The sequence below is a fragment of the Euleptes europaea genome, chromosome 17 (genome assembly GCF_029931775.1).
Source record: "Euleptes europaea isolate rEulEur1 chromosome 17, rEulEur1.hap1, whole genome shotgun sequence".
In the NCBI taxonomy this organism is placed as follows: Eukaryota; Metazoa; Chordata; class Lepidosauria; order Squamata; family Sphaerodactylidae; genus Euleptes; species Euleptes europaea.
The window spans coordinates 16,395,547-16,411,501 of record NC_079328.1 but is presented as its reverse complement, the minus strand read 5'-3'; the positions used below and the strand labels follow the sequence as shown (position 1 = coordinate 16,411,501).

Sequence of the window (15,955 nt, the reverse complement as noted above, 5' to 3'; positions counted from 1 at the left end):
TATGCATGTATACAAAAGATGGACAGGGAAAATCCTAATTTAGGTAAGGAGATTGAGACTGTGAAGGACAACCATCAAGGAACTAGAAAATATCCTTAAGTGTAAGGGAGTGTCTCTGGAGACCAAGATCAAGATAACTCATGCCATAGTATTCCCCATTAGTATCTATGGATGTGAAAGCTAGACAGTTAGGAAAGCTGACAGGAAGAGAACTGATTTGTTTGCAATGTGATGTTGGAGGAGAGTTTTACAGATACCATGGATGGCCAAATAGATATATAAGTGGGTTCTAGCTCAAATCAAGCATTCTCCCAAGAAACTAAAATGACTAAACTGAAGCTATCATACTTCGGTCACATCATGAAAAGATAAGACTCCCCGGAAAAGACAATAATGCTAGGAAAAGTTGTAGGCAGTAGGAAAAAAGGGAGAACCCAACATAAATTGGATTAACTCAATAAAGGAAGCCATGGCCCTCACTTTACAAAGCCTGGTGGGTTACCTTGGGCTAGTCAGTTCCCTCCGAACTCTCTCAACCCCACCTACCTCACAATGTGTCTGTTGTGGGGAGAGTAAGGGAAGGTGATTGTAAGCTGGTTTGAGACTCCTTAAAAGGTAGAGAAAGTCGGCATATAAGAACCAACTCTTCTTATCTCCAGTGGTATGTCTGTTGGGAAGAGGTTTCGTTTGGGACTTAAGAAACCGCTTAGCATCTTGCCAAACACTTGATTATAGCTGCTAGAATAACTTTGGATCAAGAATGTAAACAGGAAAAAATCTGTGATCCAGTAATGGTTGCACATGGTTTGGTATATGATGATCATGAATAAGATTACTGCTTATGAATACATGTGGAAACAGAAAACGTGTGCAAGTGAAATACATGTAGGGCCCTGGTTTACCTTTGGTAATTACTGGAATAGGCATAATTCATCTTCTGAAGTCAAGGAGCAGGTGCTGGAATGTGTTTAGGGTAATCGACAGGAATATTTATATATTGTTGCTTGACAAGCTATTAACAGTGGTTATCTTCTTTGCAAACAGAAAATAGCGTAATGTATAGGCATGCCAGGAGCCCCGTGGCGCAGAGTGGTAAACTGCGGTACTGCAGTCCAAGCTCTGCTCACGACCTGAGTTCAATCCCAACGGAAGTTGGTTTCAGGTAGCCGGCTCAAGGTTGACTCAGCCTTCCATCCTTCCGAGGTCAATCAAATGAGGACCCAGCTTGCTGGGGGTAAAGGGAAGATGACCGAGGAAGGCACTGGCAAACCACCCCGTAAACAAAGTCTGCTTAGTAAACTTCGGGATGTGACGTCACCCTATGGGTCAGGAATGGCCCGGTGCTTGCACAGGGGACCTTTACCTTTTATAGGTAGAAATGTGGTGTGTGCTGTGATATGTGGTGTATGATGATGTTGATGGAAATCAGTACAAATTTAAAACAGGTTTCTCTGTTCTTACGTTACGGGAATAGCACAAGGTGAGTTGGTAAGGGAGGGCCACCCATATCGCTGCTGTAATAGAGGAATCTACACTGAATTACCACAACTGTCAGTTAACAATGGGACGAGAAGCGAAATATGTCAACACGAACTGAAAGCCCATCAACATGCAGAGGAGATCACTTTCAGCGGTGTTGTCTTTGCTGAGGAACGGCCACCTTCAGCAGAAACGATTAGACCGTAGTGCTGTCTGAATTCTACCAGATAGCTATACTCTCCTGGTTTACTAACCGTGCACTCCTAACCAGAATTACTCCAGTCTAAACCCACTGATTTCAGTGGGCTTAGACTGGAGTAACTCTCCTTAGGATTGCACTGTAACAGCCCATTCCTGGGGGGGGGGGAGTAGTTCCACGGTGGCCGGGAGCAGCAGAGACTTGCCACCTCCTCTGAGGCTTCCCGGCCGCCGTGGAGGGGGAAATTTTAAAAAAAATAAAATAAGGGGAAATGGGGAATTCCCCAATGAAAAAAAAGGTGGCACAGCCTCCTTGACGCTCAAGGGGGCATTCCCGGGCCAGAAGGGCTGTGGAAGCTGCCTAAGGCACCTCCACCCAAAGGAACGCCCCGGGATCACCTCCCCCACACCGGTGGGATTTAGTTCCCGGACTGACAGCGCTGATGGGGCCGGCGGAGCTCCTTCACTCCCGGATGCCTGCTTGTTTGCCACTTTATCCCATGATAAAGTAGCACCTACGCCAACGTGGGATCACACCAGCTCCTATGGAGATTGTGGCCCCAGCATTGGTGTTCTGGGCCAGCGCTGGTCTCTGGTTGCTGGCGTGGCAGCGCCAGGTCTGAATGCTGGCGGAATCTGCCGCCTGCGTTTGGACGCCGGTAAAGGCTGCGGCAGTGACCCAGGAGGCATTCCCGGGGCGTTACGGTGTCCTGGGAGGCGTTCCCAGGGCGTTACGGTGCTGGCTAGGGGGCAGGGCCGCGGTCAGGTGGCCTCCTGAGCCATTTTGGCTCAGGAACGCCCCCTTTCCCCCCCCCCCCCAAGATATGCCACCTTGGGAAATGGCAAAACTTACAGCCATTTTAAATGAAAAAGACAATGTTCAATTTTTAGGGGAATGGGAGGATTGGATGAAATATTGTGAATATGAATTAAAACTGGGGAAAATGGAAGAATACTTATTAATCTGATCTAGAAGACACAATTAATATTAAGAGTTATAATCATTTATATTAATAGAAGATGTTTTATGAAAGTTAAATGAATTTATGATAGTTAAGATCAGACCAATTACGATGGGATGAATATTTTATTAAGAGGCGGAGAGAGGTGATGGGGAAGTCATAAATTTTCCTCTAATTTGTTTTTTTTTGTTATGAATTCAAGAAATTATAACAACATAGAGTTAGAATTTTGAATTTCATATTGCTTTTATTGTTGTTTACTATTATGGAAAATTTGTATTATAAAAACCAATAAAATAATTATATATATAAAAAAAGATATGCCACCTTGTAGGTGGTTTATCTCCCATGCAACCTTATGAGGGGTTGCATGGTTTTTTTGCACCAGGCGGAGGTTTTGGCCGGGGCGAAACCTCCTAAGCCCGGCACACGCATTCCTCTCAGGAATGCGCTGTAAGCCTTGTAACAAAAATTTAAATGTAGGTCCTAATCTTCTTTTCTTCTTTTTCTCTTTTTTTAACACCCGTATCTGTTTTTGTTACATCTACTTTTATATCTTTTATACTCCTATGGTTATTGGATGAGCAGCGTTTAAGGGATATGTTTTGGACAAGGGTCATGAATGAGTTGTTGTTGCCCTTAGTGCAATTCAGGGTTGAGGCTTCCAAGTAAGAGAGTGGCATGCCTTCTTTCTGTTTAACAACGGCGTAATACTGTAAAGAATGTTCTGCTTATTAATTTTTCTTTATTCTCAGACAATCATCTCTGTTCCTATTGTGTTCTGTACAGATAGACTCCAGGATATTAACCTATGTGGTTGCTTACTACTCTGGTGACAATGCCCTAAAATTTGCATCCCAACAAGCAATAATTCATCTTGTGAAAGGTACCGTTTATTATCATTTACCCTTGATCTCCTGATAAGAGCCTCTTAATAATAAACATACAAGTCAGACATAACTCTAGACACCTCCAGAACCAAGACCATATTCCTTTGCTGATGGGAGCAGGAAGATATTGGGGTAGAGGTTCTGAAAGTTGGCCAGTGAGACATAACTACTTACATAATCACCTATAATCTCCATCCAGTCCTGAGGGCACCTACGGCCTCCTCTCCATCAGTAATCTTGTGCAACACCAGATCGGTGAGGAAGAACACTGCACTCCAGTGTAGGCTGCGGAAGGAGGAGAAAATGTATGTGGCTTGCATGACAGAGACTTGGTTAGAAGAAAATGATGGCGTGTAGCTATCCTAGCTAATGCTTCCTGGTTGTGCTGTTCTTCATCAGGCCTTAACAGGAGGACGATGTGGAGGCGGCTGTCATCATCCATGAGCCTTGAGCCTTTCACAGATTTCCTGTGCAAAATATAGGTGGATTTAATTGTGTGTTCCTTATGTTAGATTCCAGGCATGATTGGGCATTCTGCTCATTTACCAGCCACCTAGTTCCTTGTTGGGCACCTGGCGAGGTGTAGTGGTTAGGAGCGGTGGTTTGGACTCTGATCTAGAGGACCGGGTTTGATTCCCCACTCCTCCACCTGAGCGGTGGAGGCTAATCTGGTGAACCGGATTTGTTTCTCTACTCCTACGCATGAAGCCAGCTGGGTGACTTTGGGCTAGTTACAGCTCTCTTCGAGCTCTCTCAGCCCCACCTACCTCACAGGGTGTCTGTTGTGGGGAGGGGAAAGGAAGGTGATTGTAAGCCGGTTTGATTCTTCCTTAAGTGGTAGAGAAAGTCAGCATATAAAAAAACCAACTCTTCTTCTCTCTTCTTTCTCTCGGGCAGAAGTAATCTCAAATTTGGTGCTGGAGATACCCAGATTGAATGTTCTGAGTGACTTCAGCATCCTTTCCTATGGCACCTTGTCTAGGCCAGCTCAGGATTTTATAGCCTTTCTGGCCACTGTTGGTGTATCTTGGATTGTGACGAGTCCAATGCATAACAAAGGACACAGTTTATACTTAATTTTTTCTTTGAGGAAGTTTTAAGACTGGGGGTTCAGTCCACTTTTAGTGCCAGCGTGGCGTGGTGGTTTGGAGCAGTGGACTCTGATCTGGAGAACCGGGTTTGATTCCCCACACCGCCACACGAGCAGCGGAGGCTAATCTGATGAACTGGATTTGTTTCCCCGCTCCTACACATGAAGCCAGCTGGGTGACCTTGGGCTAGTCACAGCTCTCTCAGCCTCACCTACCTCACAGGGTGTCTGTTGTGGGGAGGGGAAGGGGAGGCGATTGTAAGCCAATTTGATTCTTCCTTAAGTGGTACAGAAAGTCGGCATATAAAAACCAACTCTTCTTGATTTGCAAGTGTGTTTTGCCGTTTTACACAGTAAAACCCAGCTTCAAAGTGCACTGAAAGTGGATTGAAAGCACATTATTTGGCAAGTGTGAAAGCGCCCACTGACACTCCACAGGAGTGACGAATTGGTTAAAATGGTTCAGCCAGACAGCAAAGACCTCCAATAGACAGTTTTAGTATTACAGAACTGCCGAACAATGCAAACAAAAGCTTCACATCCAGCTGCCCCACTGTGGCTGAGCTCCATGGTTGGAGCCATAGCATGTGTGGTGTCAACCACCGAAGGAGGAGAAGCAGAGGTTCTCACCAGAATTCTAGCACTCACTATGGACCAGCAGGGGTGGCCTACGACTACACCTGAGGCCCTCAACAATGCTCACCTCAGCCACCAGAGGAGAGGTGTGCAAGAGAAGCATTTGCTTCCAACAAAATGCCTCACATGTTGGAGGGAATCGAATCAATCGGATATGGCTTTCAGACAAGACTAGAAGAGAAAGAGAGTGAGTCTCTAGGAGGAGGGAATCAGGTCTTCCTTCCTCTCCAGTGCAGTCAGGAATCTCCAGAAGACAATCTCTTGTGCCTTACAAAACTGGCTGTACCAGCTTCACTGAACCTTCTGTGCCCTATCTGGGGCAGAAAGATTCTCGGTTGTGCTTTTTAAACTCAATTATTATAGTCTGATGTTAGATGATCTACCAAGACAGTGGCTGGCTCATCTGATAGTTTATCTGGACTCCTGGGTTGCTGAGAAATTTACGGCATCGCTGCTTATTTGACAAGATATTGTTATTGACAGTATTGGATAGTTAACTGGTGTAATATATACTGACAAGTCCAAAGTTTAATTATCACTTTAGCCAGGAACATTATTTTTCGTCAGTTCCCTCTGCTCTTTACAATATAAGGATAATACCGTTTTACTTTACAGGAATACTGTAGGTATTACTAAGATACAATATATGAAGCTGTTGAAATGCATAATATGTATTTGGTCATAAATAAATGCACTTCTCATCAGTGCACATAGTGCTTTGTGACAGCGCGCGTGCGCGAGAGAGAGAGAGAGAAATGGTTTCTACTGGGTGGATTTGTGGAGTTTAAAGGCTTATTGTGAACTAACATACCCATTATTTGGATTTCATTGCATCAGGAATGTTCTGAGATTGATGATCATTCTGAGGGAGGAGTGGAGAGTACCCTTTTTATTTTATTTTATTTTTCAAAGGATTATATGGCAGTTTGTATTTTACTTGTCACATTAAAAATATGCTATCGTATCTCCTGGTGAGGCTATGGGGAAAAGTTTGTATTTCATGAGGTTGGCCCCACCGTTGGAGCCTGGGAACTAACAAATTATTTAGTCTTCTTGTACTTTGATAATGGGGGGCAGGGGGGAGCTTAGAGAGGAGTGGGTCAACTTTAGAGCAACTAACAACTCTGGGAGAGGAATATATAGTGAAGACATGAAAGCATAAAGGGCATAGGAAGTCTATTATCATATTGTTCTCCCCTCCTTCGCTTTATCTTTACAGCAAGAGCCCTGTGAGGTTGGTTGATCTGAGAGACTGTGACAGACCCAAGGTCCTCTGGCAAGCTTCCAGGATAGAGCAGGGATTTGAGCCAGTCATCCCAGCCCGTCGTATGACACTGAAACCATTTATGCCATATAAGCTTTCACCTTGCACGTTTTGGTAACCGGCAGAGACATTTTCAAGCCTCAACTGGGAGTACCCTTAGAAATCAACATGGCCCCAACATGTGTCTGTGACATTTGGGTGGGGGTGGGTGCCTCTTTTTCTTTATTCTTTTTCTTTTCAGAGAGTACCAGCATCAAATCCCTTAGGAATTATTTTTAGCAGTCTCATGATGTTAAAGCCTACGGCTGCTCGAAACCGTATCTCGGGGCCTTTTCACACATTCCAACCATCCAAAACCTGTATGCCTAAAATTGTACAGTTGAACTTGTGTTTCTACGCCTGTAGATTGGCCATGTTCTTTAACTTTACAATGACGTCTTGTTACACAGGCAATTTTCGAACAGATCAATGAAAGCAAAACGATGACAAGTTGTGGTCTACAGTCCTTGAATACGCTGATGGTTGTATTTTCTGTGCTTCTACCAACAGGTAAGGATTTTGTAAAAAGAAAAAGAAGAGATGATTGTAGCTGTAGGTTGCCATTCCAAGGAAGGCACTGGCAAACCACCTCTGTTAGTCTCTTGCCATGAAAACCCCAATAAGGGGTCGCCATAAGTCGGCTGTGACTTGACGGCACTTTACACACACACACATTATAGTTTATTAGAGGAAAGTATCTTATAGCGCCTTAAAAGTAAAAGTATGATTTCATGGGCTGTAACCTACCAAAGCTCATGTCACAATAAATTGGTTCATTCTAAGGTATCACAAGATCTTCTCTGATTTTTTAAAAACAAATTAAATTATTTTTAAGAAGATACGGGGGTGGGGGGAGAAAAAAACACATACATACAACATACATACAGGCCAATCCACTCTTCCAAAGTGTGCCTGTACCCATCATATTGTAAAATAATAACCAGTTAATTATTAATAAGATCCGTTTTACAAAAACGTATGTTGCAAGATCTCTAATGCTATATTAGTCCTGATTTTTTACTGCTTCTAGTTTTTAATTTTATGCCTAATATTATTCATCTTAATACTAATTCAAATATACTCTTAAGATCTTCTCTGATTTTTGTGTGTTAAATCTCTCCTGGTATGACTTGAGAGGGAGAACTAATTGGTTAATCCAAATGATTACAAATGTGTATGTTGTGTGTAAGTTGTATATATGTTGTAGGTTGTATGTAGTTGAAATATATTTAGTTGCTTTAATCCAGCAAACACGATCTGTCTGATTAGTAGCCCCAAGTTTGTGATGTATATCCCCGTCTTCATCAATAGATGCATCCAGTAAGTTCAGCAGGGCTACAAATCATACTCACTCGTCAGCTTGAGGAGAACCTCATTTGCATTTACCATCAACCAAAAGAGCCGCATAACTACTGCATGCCCTGTGTGCCCACCCCACCACAAACACACACATACAATAATATAAGGTGCAACTATTAATATTAAATATACAACTGTAACCTTTTAAAAATTTACCTGAGTACTGCTGAGCATGTAGAGTTGTCTCTCCAGCCCACTGTTGAACCCGAGCCAACCCTTGTGTTGCCAGAGTGAGGGGAAGGGCTTCCATCTCTGTCCTGCTCTCTCCTTAGGATAAGGTGCAGCAGGTTGGATGAGAGACTGAGATGCTTTGGAGGGGGAGCAAGCTGGCTGTGGAAGAAGCTGAGTACCACCCCACTGTGGCCAGCTTGCTCTTGTTCTGTGTGGTTTTACACTCTCTTCTCAGCAACCATCTTGCTCTCCTCCCAGCAGCCACCTGGGTGCTGGGATGAGAGTATGGAGTTTTTAGAGAATGATGAGGGGTTGTTGGAGAGGACAGACCCTTTACTTCCATCCCTGGCACAAGGCCCCCATCTCAGGAAGGCTCACCGCTTTCCTGTTCTCCGGTCTCCTCCAGCTTTTCAAAGTGGGAACAAACTGCCAGTCACAAGCACTACTGAATGATGGCTATGCCCATTTTCATGGAGCATGGGATAGGAGCCACATTGGGGAGAGGTGTTCAGAAGAGCTACATGTGGCTCCCAAATCGCTGATTGAGAATCACTGGACTAGGATATGCATTGTGATGCAGATGCTAATCCACATTTAGATATCATTATTGCCTTCTGCATGAACAGATTTGCTTGCTGGATCTGCAAGGAAACCTTGTTTGATGTGTGGGATACTCAAGCGTTAACACATACGAGTTCAGTATTTTAATACAACCAACGTTCTGAGTGGGCAGGTGGTAAATGACAGGAAGCTTTAATAAAAATATTTATAGCCTTCGTTTACAAATCTCATCAAACGCCTCCATGGATATTTCCATATTCAGCTTTATATCTCCTTTATATTGGCAAGTGGACATTTTCTTTCTTTCTTTAACTAATATTTATGCCAAACTCTCCAGGGAACTTTTCCAAGGTGGCTTACAAAATAAAACATAATAGAAACATTTTAAAAAGTTGTTAAGTAAAAGCCATCATTAAAACCCAGTCACAGCATAAAAACATAGAAAACTAAACAGTATAAAATAAACGTAGCAGTTTCCCAACTAAAAACACTCTATAATGGCATTAAAAGATTAGCCCATCAAGTTAAAAGACTGGGTAAATAGAATTGTTTTGACCTGGTGACTAAGAGCTAAAACGCATGGGAGATTTTGCCTTGGATTTGCTGCTCTCTAGATGCACATTTTGCCCATCTGAATTCTCAAAACTCTACATGGGGGGTTATTGTTGAGTTTTGAGAATTTGGCTGGGGGAAATGTGCATTTAGACAGTGGCAAAACCTCCCATGCGTTTTCGCCCTAAAAGAGAGTAGTTTCAACATCATGTGAATCTCAATGGGAAGGGTATTCCATAGGCGAGGTGCCACTACTGAAAAAGCCCTTTCTCTAATTGCAAACTGCTGAATGTGGGGGGCCCAGAGAACCAGGGTTTGGGAGGCAGATCTTAATTGGTGGGTTGGGCGATACAGGAGGAAGTGGTCTTTCAAGTACTCTGGCTCCAAGCCATTGTGGTGTATTCATAAGGGGAAGCATCATGTTTCTATATATGGGATCCTGCGAAAGCCGAGATGTGGGTGGGTTGAATTTCTTCTGGCAGCATCTTCTCGTGGATTTTCATTGGGCTTGTGACTGCTTGCTCCCCCACTTGCCCCATCCCCCCCAAACTGATTTGAGAATGCCTTTAACGGTGTTTCGTTGAATGGTAAGAGCAACAAAGAGGCACATCTCTGGTTTACATTCAAATGGAGATCCTCACCTAGAGCCACCAATGCCATCTCTGTCCCGTAACCTGACTGAAGCCTGGCTGAAAAGGGTCTAGATCAGATGGGTCATCTGTGCACAGGCTTCCTTGACTCTTGAAGAGCACAGCCCCTGTTTGTGATTTGTTTCCACGTGTGTGGTCTCTGTGCAGTCCCGCAACAAGGAACTCTACTTTATAACATCACAGACAAACTACGCCAGAAATATCGTAGAATGAGGAAGTGTTTGCCCAAAACTAACCCATTAATTTTGTCTCTAGTTTTGGGGATTGTGCTTCTTTCTCCTTGAAACTGCAGAAGGTAAAGGTAGTCAGTCCCCTTGTGAAAGCACCGGGTCATTACTGACCCATGGGGTGACGTTACATCCCTGCATTTCCTAGGTAGGCTGTGTTTACGGGGTGGTTTGCCATCGCCTTCCCCAGTCATCTACACTTTACCCCCAGCAAGCTGGGTACTCATTTTACTGACCTCAGAAGGGTGGAAGGCTGAGTCAGCCTTGAGCCGACTGCCTGAAACCGACTTCCGGCGGGATCGAACTTAGGTCGTGAGCAGAGCTTTCGACTGCCATACTGCAGCTTACCTCTCTGCGCCACGGGGCTCATTTTGTGTTTTTCATCTTGAAACTGTAGTCTTGATTTAATGTGGTGGAACCAGTAATGAATGTGATATTTACATGTGAAGTTTGCAAAGTCTGGCCTTTCCATAGTTAGGAAAAAATTAAGAAATATCACTCCATGTACTGTAATAGCATAGTGGTAATTTGAAGAGATTTGAGATGGGGAAGGACCAAGGCAAGCCCCATCAATATTCCTTTCTGGGAGAATTTTCTGTTATGTGAAGCTGTTTGTTGATAAATCCACATGTTAAATCGGTAGGGTTGCCAACCTCCAGGTACTAGCTGGAGATCTTCTGCTATTACAACTGCTCTCCAGCTGATAGAGATCAGTTCACCTGGAGAAAATGGCTGCTTTAGCAATTGGACTTTATGGCATTGAAGTCCCTCCCCTCCCCAAACCTCCTTAGGCTCTGCCCCGAAAAACCTCCCGCCGGTGGCAAAGAGGGACCTGGCAACTCTATAAATCTGTCACTTCTGAATGAGAGAGGTTCAGCCATTTGTGGTTTTCGGTCTGATTGGCCAAGTTAATAACTACATTAGCCAACTCACAGTGGGCAGCCGTGTTAGTCTGTCTGCAGTAGTAGAAAAGAGCAAGAGTCCAGTAGCACCTTAAAGATTAACAAAAATATTTTCTGGCAGGGGATGAGCTTTCGTGAGCCACAGCTCACTTCTTCAGATACTGAAGACTGTATCTGAAGAAGTGAGCTGTGGCTCACGAAAGCTCATCCCCTGCCAGAAAATATTTTTGTTAGTCTTTCAGGTGCTACTGGACTCTTGCTCTTTTCTACTACATTAGCCAACTCTCCCTTCTCTTGTACCAGCACATTCCAACTAAGCCTCGATCATCCCCCAACATCCCTGGGGTTGATATTGTGGTAAAATGACTCTACGGACTTTTTTTGTTTTGCTACAGAGAGTGATGAATTTATTCAGTTGGCCGGCGGCTCAAACCTCAGCGAAATGTTCACTTTACCAGCTTCACACATTCACTTTCACAAATAGAGTTTACTCTCTGCTGCCGCTAGCAGGTCACTTAGAAGCACTGTTAAAATTCAGAATCCCCTCTTTCAGCTGCCGTGGAGGTAGGAAGAAGAAGAAAATGGAAATATCAGCTGTTAAGAGATATTCCCAAACAGGCAGACTCTCCTTGCTTCTTTCTTGTACTTTCATCAGCGTGAGCCGAAGCATGAGCCTTTTGTCCGTTGTTGCAAAGATCAAATAACTTCAATTTCAGAAAAAGAAAATGTGATGTTTAAGTGTATAAGTAGCCTTTGGTTACAACAATGAACAGCATACAGTTGAACAGTGAAAGGCTACCTGTGTCTGAACACAGGAAAAAACTGAATAAGTATTAATGCAATTCTGTTTCCCTAGGTCTAAAACTTATCCCTGTTGACGAGATAGGCAGAAATAGCCTAATGGTCCCAAGTTTGTTGTTCGGTTTCTGTTCATCTCGGTTTTGCATTTTTATCCATCTGGATGGTCACGTCTCATCAGTCCACCTGTCCATGGGTGTCTCCTTCAGAGTTCCCAAGTAGCCTCTCTGTTTAAAGCCTGTTTTTCCATGTTTCAAGCAAGTCTGCCCCCTTCTTAATGGGACAGCTACTTCTTCCCCAAAGCCCCTAAAAAACCCTCCCACTGGAGTATTCCTTGGGGGGGGGTGTGTGCTGACATTGTTACCCCATAGGGTTTTCGAGGCAAGGGACGTTCAGAGGTGGTTTGCCATTGCCTGTCTCTACATGGGCTGAGAGAGCTCTGAGAGAACTGTGACTGGCCCATGTCACCCAGCAGGCTTCATGTGAAGGAGTCAGGAATTGAACATGGTTCTTTGGGTTAGAGTTGGCCGCTCTTAACCACGACACTATGCTGGCTCTCAATTCCTTGGTAGAGAAGGAAAAATCTAGGCATTACTAGTGACTTTGAAGACTGCTTCAAAATTCTTAGAGATACTTGGGGTGGAAGTTATTTCACCGATGGCCCAGGCTAGCCTGATGATGTCACATCTCAGAAGCTAAGCAGGGTCAGCCCTGGTTAGTACTTGGATGGGAGACCACCAAGGAATACTAGGGTCGCTGTGCAGAGGCAAGCAATGGCAAACCACCTCTGGACGTCTCTTGCCTTGAAAACCCTACTGAGCCACCGTAAGTCAGCTGCGACTTAACTGCACTTTACACCCACATGCATAGTACTTCCAGCTTGGCCATACATCTGCTGGCATTGCTGAGATGCTTCAGAGCTGCCACAGTGCTTCCAAACAAGGTAAAACATCAATTAGGGGCTCAGGTGTGTGTGTGGGGGGGGGTAACATAGCGTTGAAGATGACTGCTCAGTACCTTGGTGTAGCCCTCTCCCATCCTGGGTCCGCTAGGCCATGAGTACAGCATCTCACAGTGCTGCTTGTGGGTTGGGGTTGGGCCTTGTATCCCGGAAATCTTAATCTGGGGATCTGTCAGATCTCAGTACGGGTTGAGTATCCCTTATCCGGACTGCTTGGGACCAGAAGTGTTCTGTATTTCGGATCTTTCCATACTTTGTATATTTGCATATACATAACGAGATATCTTGGGGATGGGATCCAAGTCTAAACATGAAATTCATTTATGCTTTATATACACTTTATACGCATAGCCTGAATGTAATTTTAAACAATATTTTTTAATAATTTGAACAATCAGAAATCAGCTTGGCGTGCTGCTGAGGTCCTGTGATATTGTCTGCAAGTTGGCTCAAAATGTCCCTATTTCGGATCTTTCCGTATTTTGGATGTCCAGATAAGGGATGCTCAACCAGTACTAGCAAATGTATCAAATGTATTTTCTTTTGACTGGTACAGAGGTTAAAAGCTGCAGCTTAAAAAAGTTAGCTCCTTTGAGAGAATTCACTACCAAATTAATGTGGCTTGTCTAAGGGTGAAGGTTGCTGGGTTTTTATATTAGAAGATTTTATTATGTTTAAAAGTCTTACATAAACTGCTAGGAACAATAGTAGTACTTCAAACTTGTGCTATTTTTTTTTTTTTTGCAAACTGCTTTACAGCAAACTGACTCACCATATTATTTACTAACACTGCCGCTGTAAATTTATCTTCTAACTTCTGTTTAGCAAAACCATTTTTTGTTTCTTTGCAGTAATGCAGACTATACTGGCCTTATCTTGATGTACTATGATTTTAAAATGCTGTTAGCATATCCTAGCCACAATTTTATATTTTTCTCTTTTTGTATTTGATAGTCATCAGTCTTATTTCTCATTATAAAAAGGCAACAGAGCAATTCTTTATTCATTTTTCAGTTGTCTCATGCTTTATGCTTTGACTTTGGGTAATAAAAGTACTGGCGATTAATGGCAAACAGTGCATGCAGCTCTATCCGCAATAGTGCCCGCTTACAAGGCTATGCAAATAGTCAAGTGACACACTCAGGTGATGAGGCTGCTTGAACATTTTGCTGGTTAGACTTTGGCATTCTCCTAGACCCTGTACTGTTCATAGGGTTGCCAGTTCTTTCTTCGCCACCAGCAGGAGGTTTTTGGGGTGGAGCCTGAGGAGGGAGGGGTTTGGGGAGGGACTTCAATGCCATAGAGTCCAATTGCCAAAGCGGCGATTTTCTCCAGGTGAACTGATCTCTATCGGCTGGAGATCAGTTGTAATAGCAGGAGATCTCCAGCTAGTACCTGGAGGTCGGCAACCCTAACTGTTCAACATTTTATGAATTTAATAAATGACTTGGATGAGAGAATTGGGGCGGTTGCACATCAAATTTGCAGGTCACAAAGCTGGAAGGGATAGCTAACGCTGAAAAAGAGTAAGGATTCATAATGATCTTGATGGTCCCGAGCACTAAGCCAAGTCAAGACCAACAAAATGGAATTCAACACTGGAGCAGATTATTAGGTGGGTGGTCTGTGAGCATCTAGAAAAAATGTATAGCTTGTTAGGAGCCGGGATGAGTTTATCAAGAATAAGTCATGCCAGAACAACTGAATCTACTTCTTTCACTGAAGTGACTAGTTTGCCGCCCTATCCTGGATGGCTCAGATTGGCCTGATATCATCAGATCTCAGAAGCTAAGCATGGTCAGCCCTGGGTAGTATTTGGATGGGAGACCGCCAAGGAAGTCCAGGGTTGCTACTCAGAAGCAGGCAGTGGCAAACCACCTCTGAACACCTCTTTGCCTTTAAAACCCCATAAGGGGTCGCCATAAGTCGGCTGCGACTTGACGGCACTTTCCGCCACCAACAACTAGTTTGGTAGACCATAGAAATGCTGTGAGCATAGGTACGTATGTCGATTTCAGCAAAACCTTTCACAATTATATCCTTGGGGACAAGTTGGTTAAATGGGGTGGTGGTGGATGGTATTACTAGGAGGGGAGGTTCACAGTCGGTTGAACAACCGTACCCAACTAGTTCTCATTAATGCCTTTATAGCAGGGAGGGAGCTATTCCGTGAGCGCCCTTGGGTTTTGCCCAAGGCCTTGTACTGTTAAACACTTTTATACTTGGATGTGTGCTCGGGGGGAATGCCTATCAATTTTGCTGATGACATGAAGCTGGCAAGGATAGCTTAAATAGTTTTTAAAAGTCAGGATTCAAAATAATCTTGACAGGCCGGAGCACTTGGCCAAGTCATGACCACAAAATGAATTCAGCAGAGGGAAATGCAAAATCTTACATTTAGGCCCAACAAAGGCACAAGTTTTGGACGGCAGAGATCTTAGCTGATCACAGGCTGAAGACAAGCCGGCAGTGTGATCTGGCTGCTGAAATAAGCCAGTGTGTTCAGACCGTCTCAAAGGTCTAGAGAGACCCTGAAGCTTTGGAGGCCCTGAGTCATAATAAAAGTTGACTGGAATAAAATCGAACAGGATGATCTCTTGAACAATCGGCCTGCATTTTAAATTTGCATATCATCATTAGCTGTAAACAATAGGGGCACGATCCAGCCAAAAGATAAGCATGTTGAAATCCCATAGATTCAATGACGAACGTTAAGTACATGCTTCAGTAGCTCCCATTTAAAATCAGTTGGAATTCAGCGTGCTTAATTTTGGCTGGATCACAGCCTTATTCAAACTCAGTAATTTAGAATTAATTTTATTTGTTGTATGACCCGTAAGTAACTTGTAATTTTGGGATGAGTGCTACTACATCAATGGTTTATATAAACCAAATAGTTTTTGACCAGTCCAACAGCCAATCCTATAGTATAGAGGCAAAGGAATGCAGATGAAATATGAAGAAGAGGAGTTGTTTTTTATACCCCAGTTTTCTCTACCTAAAGGAGTCTCAAAGTGGCTTAAAATCACCTTCCCCCCCACACACAACAAACTCCTTGCGAGGTAGGTGGGGCTGAGAGAACCAGGCTGCATGTGGAGGAGTAGGGAAACAAACCTGGTTCTACAGATTAGAGTCCGCCGCTCTTAACCACAACACCATGCAGGTATTTCTTTCCCCCCAGTGTAAATACCTGCCCCTCCTCAGTCCCTGAAACTG

The 15,955-nt window shown here is 43.7% G+C and overlaps 1 protein-coding gene across 2 annotated transcripts in view; it reads left to right on the top strand.

Annotated features, from left to right (window-relative positions):
- The first annotated feature begins 6,971 nt into the window (after positions 1–6,971).
- Positions 6,972–15,955, top strand: part of SHISAL1 (shisa like 1) — a 36,816-nt gene continuing 27,832 nt past the window's right edge. For both annotated transcript variants that reach the window (XM_056862801.1, XM_056862798.1), the window contains exon 1: positions 6,972–7,068. In XM_056862801.1, coding sequence (XP_056718779.1) covers positions 7,002–7,068 — 67 coding nt within the window. In that variant the 5' untranslated portion in view covers positions 6,972–7,001. The remainder of the gene's footprint in view (positions 7,069–15,955) is intronic.